This window comes from Pecten maximus, chromosome 5, assembly GCF_902652985.1.
Source record: "Pecten maximus chromosome 5, xPecMax1.1, whole genome shotgun sequence".
Lineage (NCBI taxonomy): Eukaryota > Metazoa > Mollusca > Bivalvia > Pectinida > Pectinidae > Pecten > Pecten maximus.
The window spans coordinates 41,811,684-41,823,777 of NC_047019.1; the positions used below are offsets into that span (position 1 = coordinate 41,811,684).

General features: G+C 38.6%; 1 protein-coding gene across 1 annotated transcript in view; it reads right to left on the reverse strand.

The window, feature by feature from the left end:
- The window catches only part of LOC117328070, a 92,339-nt gene that overhangs the window by 60,362 nt on the left and 19,883 nt on the right, over positions 1-12,094 (reverse strand). The window contains exon 3 of the mRNA XM_033885408.1: positions 2,320-2,526. Within this exon, the coding sequence (XP_033741299.1) occupies positions 2,320-2,458 (139 nt within the window). The 5' untranslated portion in view covers positions 2,459-2,526. The remainder of the gene's footprint in view (positions 1-2,319; positions 2,527-12,094) is intronic.

A 12,094-nucleotide genomic window follows, 5' to 3' on the forward strand; every position in this document is an offset into this window, starting at 1 on the left:
ATCCTGTAAAGGGATGAAGGACATATTTATCCTGTAAAGGGATGAAGGACAAACATTTATCATGTAAAGAAGGGATGAAGGACATATTTATCCTGTAAAGAAGGGATGAAGGACATATTTATCCCGTAAAGAAGGGATGAAGGACAAACATTTATCCCGTAAAGGGATGAAGGACATATTTATCCCGTAAAGAAGGAATGAAGGACAAACATTTATCCTGTAAAGAAGGGATGAAGGACAAACATTTATCCCGTAAAGGGATAAAGGACAAACATTTATCCCGTAAAGAAGGGATGAAGGACACATATTTATCCCGTAAAGAAGGGATGAAGGACACATATTTATCCTGTAAAGAAGGGATGAAGGACATATTTATCCTGTAAAGAAGGGATGAAGGACACATATTTATCCTGTAAAGGGATGAAGGACATATTTATACTGTAAAGGGATGAAGGACAAACATTTATCATGTAAAGAAGGGATGAAGGACATATTTATCCTGTAAAGAAGGGATGAAGGACATATTTACCCCGTAAAGAAGGGATGAAGGACAAACATTTATCCCGTAAAGGGATGAAGGACATATTTATCCCGTAAAGAAGGAATGAAGGACAAACATTTATCCCGTAAAGAAGGGATGAAGGACATATTTATCCTGTAAAGGGATGAAGGACATATTTATCCTGTAAAGGGATGAAGGACATATTTATCCTGTAAAGGGATGAAGGACATATTTATCCTGACATATTTATCCTGTAAAGGGATGAAGGACATATTTATCCTGTAAAGGGATGAAGGACATATTTATCCTGTAAAGAAGTGATGAAGGGCAAACATTTATCCCGTAAAGAAGGGATGAAGGACATATTTATCCTGTAAAGAAGGGATGAAGGACATATTTATCCTGTAAAGGGATGAAGGGCAAACATTTATCCCGTAAAGAAGGGATGAAGGACATATTTATCCTGTAAAGAAGGGATGAAGGACATATTTATCCTGTAAAGGGATGAAGGACATATTTATCCCGTAAAGGGATGAAGGACAAACATTAATCCTGTAAAGGGATGAAGGACATATTTATCCTGTAAAGGGATGAAGGACAAACATTTATCCTGTAAAGGGATGAAGGACAAACATTTATCCTGTAAAGGGATGAAGGACATATTTATCCCGTAAAGGGATGAAGGACATATTTATCCTGTAAAGGGATGAAGGACAAACATTTATCCTGTAAAGAAGTGATGAAGGACAAACATTTATCCTGTAAAGAAGGGATAAAGGACAAACATTTATCCCATAAAGAAGGGATAAAGGACAAACATTTATCCCGTAAAGAAGTGATGAAGGGCAAACATTTATCCCGTAAAGGGATGAAGGACAAACATTTATCCTGTAAAGAAGGGATAAAGGACAAACATTTATCCCGTAAAGAAGTGATGAAGGGCAAACATTTATCCCGTAAAGGGATGAAGGACAAACATTTATCCTGTAAAGAAGGGATAAAGGACAAACATTTATCCTGTAAAGAAGGGATGAAGGACAAACATTTATCCCGTAAAGGGATGAAGGACAAACATTTATCCTGTAAAGGGATGAAGGACATATTTATCCCGTAAAGGGATGAAGGACATATTTATCCTGTAAAGGGATGAAGGACAAACATTTATCCTGTAAAGAAGTGATGAAGGGCAAACATTTATCCTGTAAAGGGATGAAGGACAAACATTTATCCTGTAAAGGGATGAAGGACATATTTATCCCGTAAAGGGATGAAGGACATATTTATCCTGTAAAGGGATGAAGGACAAACATTTATCCTGTAAAGAAGTGATGAAGGACAAACATTTATCCTGTAAAGAAGGGATAAAGGACAAACATTTATCCCATAAAGAAGGGATAAAGGACAAACATTTATCCCGTAAAGAAGTGATGAAGGGCAAACATTTATCCCGTAAAGGGATGAAGGACAAACATTTATCCTGTAAAGAAGGGATAAAGGACAAACATTTATCCTGTAAAGAAGGGATGAAGGACAAACATTTATCCCGTAAAGGGATGAAGGACAAACATTTATCCCGTAAAGAAGGGATGAAGGACAAACATTTATCCCGTAAAGAAGGGATGAAGGACATATTTATCCCGTAAAGGGATGAAGGACAAACATTTATCCTGTAAAGAAGGGATGAAGGACAAATATTTATCCCGTAAAGGGATGAAGGACACATATTTATCCTGTAAAGAAGGGATGAAGGACATATATTCATCCTGCAAAGGGATGAAGGACACATATTTATATGTAGGGATGAAGGATTAAATTACCTGCAGGAGTAGCTCCATACACTCGAATAACTGGTACTTTGTACACATCTGAACCCCTGAAATCTGAATGTAGGACATCAAGATCAGAGATAGGCGAGGCCTGGTAGTGGTCAGTGGTCACTATCCTCACAGAAAACATGGTGGTCCTTTTAGTGACCAGACACTCCCTAGTCTGCAGCTTCTTGCTCTGTACCAGTCAAAGCCATTCTACAATAACAAAATCTCACTATTAATCTATTACCATTTTCTCCCTCCTAACTTTCATAAACTGATACATGAAATTATATCCTTGTGTACTTTCTTTCAAAGTTTCAACCTATTTTGATAGTTCGTAGAGATCTCATAATTACCAGGCATGAATTTTATTGTTGGATAAATATGGAAGCATTTATAAATGAAATTTGGACAACTCTATCCAGTTTTCGCAAAAGCCTATCAATTAATTTTCTACATTCAAAGACCCCTATCTAGATATCATTCTTCTATATGAACATTAAAATCAAACATTTCCTTAAAATCATTTTGTGGCAAAACATTACATTAGATAGGCTTCATCCCAATAATGGTCAAGACATTTCAGGATAAACTGGTAAGTCTCCCTCTAATTAGATTAACCAGACACAAATCCAAGGAAGAGGAGTATTAAGGTTTTCCCTAGCATAGACTAGACATGCTTTTACCAGGAGGCATCATAGGAAATTGAATTTCTCCTCTTTTCATTTGTCAGATATATAGGAGCCTTTTACATCCAATAGGAAAAAATCAATGTCTCTGGGAAAAGAAAAAAGAAAATTCTTGAGTAAGCATACAACCAGTCATTTGGCCTGGTCAGAAGGGTTAATACAAGTTTAAATACATGTCTTGTATGCATGAGCCTGCCTATGGGATTTATAATGTCAGTTAAGAAAGTCAAAGAATATCATATTGGTCTCACAGTAGGTATTTAAAGACTTGGTCTCAAAGTAGGTACCCAGGTACTAATATACAGACACTAGTTGATATTTACAGACTAAAGATTACGCACTTCACAACATTATAAGTCACAAATGGTAATATATAGCGTAATTTATTTCATTGTTCCACAATAGGTCTAGAACCCCACCTCCCCATCTACTTAGAGTAGTTGCCCCCTTCTCCATCATGGGTAGTGTATAAGCTAGTTACAGGTTTACCACCTACATGACACTGCCTATTGCTAGGTGGCACTTCATCTTATGGTTATATTAGTAAGTTATAGGTTTACCACCTACATGATGCTGCCTAACGATTCCACCTATTACTAGGTGGGATCTCACCATATATGGTAATACCTTACTGGCAGTTTTATATCACAGCATTAATGCAGGGACTTTATTAGTTTTTGTTCAGTTTTTGTGAAAAAACAGGTATGTCTCCCCTTTTGCAAAGCATGTAATTACAAGGCATTGAATATTTTACAACACTCAATTTTCTTTGACCTGAAAATGAAAGTGTACAGTTTGAAAGTTATTACCCGACAAGAAGTTACTGGGAAATATTACACTTATTTGATCTTTGACCTTTAGGTCAAGGTCATAATGATCCAATGACAGAGCATTGCACTTTATCAATTTCAAACATCTTTAATGGTTTTAAAGAATTTCCCCTGACAGAATTATTTGAATTTTGAACTCGAGATCATGGTTCCTAATGATAAGGTACAATGACCTAAAGGCATAGTATGCACATTGCAAATCTAATTTAGGTGATGCAAGCTTAAGCCTAATGTTCTACAAGTGTGGTCCCATTATCTTAAACAGTTTAGAAGTTATGGCACGGACAAGAAATTATTAAAAGAACCAGAAGGCATAATGAGTTAATTCTACCTTGGATGTCACAGACATTTTGATGTCAATTAGTTAAATAAAACCACACAGATTGCATGATAAACAAAAGTAAATTAATCTTATGAAAGTCATGCATGTACCTAGTTAGTCTTGATTCACAACAGTAACTAGTTTCAAATACAGTATTAAGCATTCCATGTTATATCAAAGTTACATATAATGAGATAACTCTCCAAAATAGGATGAAGTATAATTTGGAAAGCTGATTATAATTTCACACGGTGATCAGGCAAATCAATATTGACATACACATATATATTTTAACACCATACATAATACATATACAGTACATATCAGTGTATAATATGCTGGAACAAATCCTGCCAGAAATAGATACTGGTTTAAACCAGTTGAAACATGCAGCCGTGAATTAATTACTAGAGTTCCTTGGAAATCCATTTAAATTGCAGTACAAGTACCACCTTGGGTATGCCTGTTGCTAATTCTCAGCTTCCATCTATAGTTCCAGGCAAAACAAGATTTCCTGCCAAACACTTCCACACAACTCACTAGACACCATTATTTTTACATGTTGTGTATGAGTGCAACTCAGAGTTTGGAAGACACACTTACTAATTATAGCACATCCCTGGCATAGTATTGATCCTAGAAAACCCAGCTGTGAGAGAATGGTGTACACAGTGTCAGCCTTCCCTGACCACTGTCAAATCAATAGTCTGGCAGACATGACAATCCAACTCTTCACTAATCCACTGTCCTAGCCACCATCACTAATTAACATCCTAATCCTGCTGGCCACTCACTAATCCACTGTCCTAGCCACCATCACTAATTAACATCCTAATCCTGATGGCCACTCACTAATCCACTGTCCTAGCCACCATCACTAATCAACATCCTAATCCTGATGGCCATTCACTAATCCACAGTCCTAGCCACTATCACTAATATTAACATCCTAATCCTGATGGCCATTCACTAATCCACTGTCCTAGCCACTTCACCAATATCAACATCCTAATCCTGCTGGCCACTCACTAATCCACTGTCCTAGCCACTATCACTAATATTAACATCCTAATCCAGCTGGCCATTCACTAATCCACTGTCCTAGCCACGTCACCAATATCAACATCCTAATCATGCTGGTCACTCACTAATCCACTGTCCTAGCCACCATCACTAATAAACATCCTAATCCTCCTGGCCATTCACTAATCCACTGTCCTAGCCACCATCACTAACAACATCCTAATCCTGTTGGCCACTCACTAATCCACTGTCCTAGCCACCATCACTAATCAACATCCTAATCCTGCTGGCCACTCACTAATCCACTGTCCTAGCCACGTCACTAATCAACATTCTAATCCTGCTGGCCACTCACTAATCCACTGTCCTAGCCACCATCACTAATATTAACATCCTAATCCTGCTGGCCATTCACTAATCCACTGTCCTAGCCACTATCACTAATTAACATCCTAATCCTGCTGGCCACTCACTAATCCACTGTCCTAGCCACCATCACTAATTAACATCCTAATCCTGCTGGCCACTCACTAATCCACTGTCCTAGCCACTATCACTAATTAACATCCTAATCCTGCTGGCCACTCACTAATCCACTGTCCTAGCCACCATCACTAATTAACATCCTAATCCTGCTGGCCACTTACTAATCCACTGTCCTAGCCACCATCACTAATTAACATCCTAATCCTGCTGGCTATTCACTAATCCACTGTCCTAGCCACTATCACTAATTAACATCCTAATCCTGCTGGCCACTCACTAATCCACTGTCCTAGCCACCATCACTAATTAACATCCTAATCCTGATGGCCACTTACTAATCCACTGTCCTAGCCACTATCACTAATTAACATCCTAATCCTGCTGGCCACTCACTAATCCACTGTCCTAGCCACCATCACTAATTAACATCCTAATCCAGCTGGCCATTCACTAATCCACTGTCCTAGCCACCATCACTAATCAACATTCTAATCCATCTGGCCATTCACTTAATAACTGTCCTAGCCACCATCACTAATTAACAATCCTAAGCTGCTAGCCACTCACTAATCCACTGTCATAGCCACGTCACCAATCAACATCCTAATCCTGCTGGCTGCTCACTAATCAGTCCTATTCACTAACCAACTCATAGCTCCCACTAATCCTGCTAGCCCCACCTCAAACTAATCTGCTGTCATAGTCAATCAATCATGTCCTCTAATCTGTGGCTCTCATAATCCACTATTAGCAGTCACTAACCCTAATCGTCACTAATCCACTTTTTTCTCTCACTAATCCATTGTCCTAATCTCCTTCATTAATCCATTGTCCTAATCTCCCTCATTAATCCATTGTCCTAATCTCCCTCATTAATCCATTGTCCTAATCTCACTTACTAATCCACTGTTATAATTTCCCTCACTAATCAACTGTCCTAACCAACCTCACTAATCCATTGTCCTAACCAACCTCACTAAGCCATTGTCCTAACCAACCTCACTAATCCATTGTCCTAACCAACCTCACTAATCCATTGTCCTAACCAACCTCACTAATCCACTGTCCTAACCAATCTCACTAATCCATTGTCCTTATCTACCTAACTAATTCACTGTCCTAACCAACCTCACTAATTCATTGTCCTAACCAACCTCACTAATCCACTGTCCTTATCTACCTAACTAATTCACTGTCCCAACCAACTTCACTAATCCATTGTCCTAACCAACCTCACTAATCCACTGTCCTAACCAATCTCACTAATCCATTGTCCTTATCTACCTAACTAATTCACTGTCCTAACCAACCTCACTAATCCATTTTCCTAACCAACCTCACTAATCCACTGTCCTTATCTACCTAACTAATTCACTGTCCCAACCAACCTCACTAATCCATTGTCCTAACCAACCTCACTAATCCATTGTCCTAACCAACCTCACTAATCCATTGTCCTAACCAACCTCACTAATCCATTGTCCTAACCAACCTCACTAATCCATTGTCCTAACCAACCTCACTAATCCATTGTCCTTATCTCCCTAACTAATTCACAGTCCCAACCAACCTCACTAATCCATTGTCCTAACCAACCTCACTAATCCATTGTCCTTATCTCCCTAACTAATTCACTGTCCCAACCAACCTCATTAATCCATTGTCCTAACCAACCTCACTAATCCATTGTCCTAACCAACCTCACTAATCCATTGTCCTAACCAGCCTCACTAATACATTGTCCAAACCAACCTCACTAATCCATTGTCCCAACCAGCCTCACTAATCCATTGTCCCAACCAACCTCACTAATCCATTGTCCTAACCAACCTCACTAATCCATTGTCCTAACCAACCTCACTTATCCATTGTCCAAACCAACCTCACTAATCCATTGTCCTAACCAGCCTCACTAATCCATTGTCCCAACCAACCTCACTAATCCATTGTCCTAACCAGCCTCACTAATCCATTGTCCTAACCAACCTCACTAATCCATTGTCCTAACCAACCTCACTTATCCATTGTCCTAACCAACCTCACTAATCCATTGTCCTAACCAGCCTCACTAATCCATTGTCCCAACCAACCTCACTAATCCATTGTCCTAACCAACCTCACTAATCCACTGTCCTTATCTCCCTAACTAATTCACTGTCCCAACCAACCTCACTAATCCATTGTCCTAACCAACCTCACTTATCCATTGTCCTAACCAACCTCACTAATCCATTGTCCTAACTAACCTCACTAATCCATTGTCCTAACCAGCCTCACTAATCCATTGTCCTAACCAGCCTCACTAATCCATTGTCCTCACCAACCTCACTAATCCATTGTCCTTATCTACCTAACTAATTCACTGTCCTTATCTCCCTAACTAATTCACTGTCCCAACCAACCTCACTAATCCATTGTCCTAACCAACCTCACTAATTCACTGTCCCAACCAACCTCACTAATCCATTGTCCTTATCTATCTTAACTAATTCACTGTCCTTATCTCCCTAACTAATTCACTGTCCCAACCAACCTCACTAATCCATTGTCCTAACCAACCTCACTAATCCATTGTCCTAACCAACCTCATTAATCCATTGTCCTAACCAACCTCACTAATCCATTGTCCTAACCAACCTCACTAATCCATTGTCCTAACCAACCTCACTAATCCATTGTCCTCACCAACCTCACTAATCCATTGTCCTTATCTACCTAACTAATTCACTGTCCTTATCTCCCTAACTAATTCACTGTCCCAACCAACCTCACTAATCCATTGTCCTAACCAACCTCACTAATTCACTGTCCCAACCAACCTCACTAATCCATTGTCCTTATCTATCTTAACTAATTCACTGTCCTTATCTCCCTAACTAATTCACTGTCCCAACCAACCTCACTAATCCATTGTCCTAACCAACCTCACTAATCCATTGTCCTAACCAACCTCATTAATCCATTGTCCTAACCAACCTCACTAATCCATTGTCCTAACCAACCTCACTAATCCATTGTCCTAACCAGCCTCACTAATCCATTGTCCTAACCAACCTCACTAATCCATTGTCCTAACCAACCTCACTAATCCATTGTCCTAACCAACCTCACTAATCCATTGTCCTAACCAACCTCACTAATCCATTGCCCTAACCAACCTCACTAATCCATTGTCCAAACCAACCTCACTAATCCATTGTCCTAACCAACCTCACTAATCTCTCCCTCCCTGAACCACTCTCCTACTTTACCTCACTAACCCAATATCCTAATTTCTCCCTCACTAATCCACTGTCCTAATCTCCCTCACTAATCCACTGTCCTAATCTACCTCACTAATCCACTGTCCTAATCTCCCTCACTAATCCACTGTCCTAATCTCCCTCACTAATCCACTGTCCTAATCTCCCTTACTAATCCACTGTCCTAATCTACCTCACTAATCCACTGTCCTAATCTCCCTTACTAATTCTACTTTTTCGTGTTGCATGCAAAGATCAAATACTTAGCGTACATATAGAATTGTTTTAAGACTGAAATTTATATACAGGCTTATCTGAACACAGTGATTCCTAAAAAAAAAGATTTCTTGATATTTTAGATAATATAGTACCATATTCTGATTTTCGTGAGCTCTATATACAGTGGAACTTCGTTAACTCGAAGTCAACGGGACCACGAAAAAACTTCGAGTTATCCGAGTGTTCGAATTAAGCGAGTTATCGGTTTTGGTGAAAAGTTTGGTCAATATTTGTCAACATTATATAATCATTATAACTTCGCTCTGTCGCTCATCAGTTTAGTGTGAAGACTGGTCAATACATGTAAATATATATGTAATGTTTCGTTATGTCACTTGTAATTTGGTGTAGTTTTGCCGATATACAGTCACGATAAAGTTTCTTTCACTTAGTCACTTCAATAACGATCTGATGTGCAAGTCATGTTTGCAAAAGGTAAACGATAAAACGGAATTCGACAAAATAAGTTATTAATGTCAAAACAAATAACCGTTTAAGTTTAACACAGATTGCATACAAAACGTAACAGAACCATTACCTTTTATTGGACATATATAAAATATTGTTTGATCGGCCTACCTACTTTTTATTGATAACCAAGCCATTTCCATGTGTATTAGCACCGGAAGTTAGGGCTGCGCATGTGCGTATAAAATGTTACTGTAACTGAGTTGGCGTTTTATCCGATTTAATAGACAGCACTGACCGTTACAGTTGTACTCTGAACACCTCGGCAGTAATTACGCTATTGTTTCAGCAGTTTAAAGATTTAATAGGCGCCGGTGACTGTGTCATTTCTACACCTGTAAAAACATCAGCCGTGTAGATCTACCGGTGTGTCAGAGATTAGTTCCGCTTGAGCGAACGGGTAGATGAGTTGTTGACTATCGTGTGTACTGATATCGGCAACCGCCTTGGGAAATTACCTGATGTAAGTAAAGCAGTACTTTTTATCACCAAGACTTGTTATTATAAGATTCAACCGACAATTTCTTTTATGAATTTATGAAACACTTATAATAGCATGTAGGTTAGTAGTGCCGATATGTTCAGTATTACAAATGGAATTTAGCTCTTAAAAAATGTCGGCGTTTGCCACCGATCGACGAAAATTATACTTCGAGTTATTCGAACATTTCAAGAAGGATTTTTATTGTTGGGACCAAATTTTTACTTCGTATTATCCGAGTTTTTCGAGTTATCCGAATTCGAATTTTCCGAGTTTTTTTTACTAAGATAAAGAGAGAATTCGGCCGGGACCGGCGAGGTACTTCGAGTTAAGCGGGGTATTCGAGTTATCGGAGTTCGAGTTAACGAAGTTCCACTGTAGTTGAATTCTATACTACTGCACATATCACGGTGTAGGTAAGCCTAACAAAGGTTATCTTCTCATCACACAGTAGCAATAAACGTCATTATGTTTTCAATGCCTGGGTTGGAGAGAGTGTCAGAAAACAAACACTTTCCTGTTCCAACATTGTATCGTTAGGTATAGATATACTCGTTTGTTTAGATGAATTTAAATGAGGAGGAATGAGCTGGGTACACGTGGCTATAGAAAGAATGCCATGATGACTATGTTTTGGACAGGAGGTCTTAGTGAATGAGGGTAAGGAGTAATGAGAAAGAAAGGAGGATGTGATGTGATCAGTTAGGGTAGAAAGCGGTGGAATATTGGAGTGCAAGTGTCATAAATAGGTAGAAACATTTGACCTAAAGACAACACTAATTCTGATAAGTTTTGACAGCTGGGTAGAATGGGGGGAGGGTCACAAGGGAGTAAAAGAAGGGATGAAAAATATGCTGAATATTCCACATTGTTTTTGCATTGATTCAATTTAAAAAAGACAGATCTAGTTGACATCCTTTTCTAATATTGCCATTCCATTCCTTTGTCATCACTGTCTTTAGAAGCAGACTAATGAGGCCCCCCCCCCCCCCCCCCCCCCCCCCCCTCCCCCCTCCCTTGTTTTTGACCTAGTTACACATCCCACTGAGCACCTGAGCACCCTTCCCTCCTTCATTATTTATAAGGATGAGGATGTCACACTGTATATATTCTCTCCTCCACTGTGTATTTACCCTTCTTGTATAGAGAGGTATGGTCACACTACAAGCACAGACTCTGAAGCCCACAGTTTTATTGATTATACATAGGCTTTGAATACTTACTGTTTACAGATACCTGAACAAGGTAGCAATCTTGTATCATTATACAGTACTTGAACCATGTGAATGTGAAGAGCACAACACTTAATGTAACAAAGAACATCATGACAACACAATATATGTACTAGTAAATATGAGATAATTATACAACATTTATTAAAATGCACAAAGAACATAATTATTAGGCCTATATATATACCTGGTATGTGGTAGTTGAAATACTGTGTAGTTGAAATAAATATTCACTTTTTTTAAAATATCCTTAATTTTTTTACTTGAAAGATGTGTGGGATCTGCAAAGATTTTACAAAGAATAAATATTACTTTTACTTCATATGTACAGTTTTGTGTTATAGATTATAAAATTACAGTGATTAATTTATTTAGCATCATCTGATTCACATTGTATGAATTAAAGCTATAACAAGAGATCCCAGAGGGATCTTGGCGCCCACCATTGAATGATCTTCATAGGTTCCATGTCAGATTGATCTTTTCTCTACTTTTCCCTTCATTTTACTAATCTGTGCAAATTGAGACATCCCTCCAGTACTTTTCAAACAAGGGAATTCTAGCTATATAAAAAATTTGAGATTTAACGATAATGGCTGTTTGTTTGTCAGGTTGTTTTCAGGACAGACTGGTCCAAAAATGCAATACAAGGGACCAAGGGGAACCTACTTATGAAATTTGAGAAAGATCCCTTCAGTACTTTCTCAGAAATAGCGATAACAAACTTCA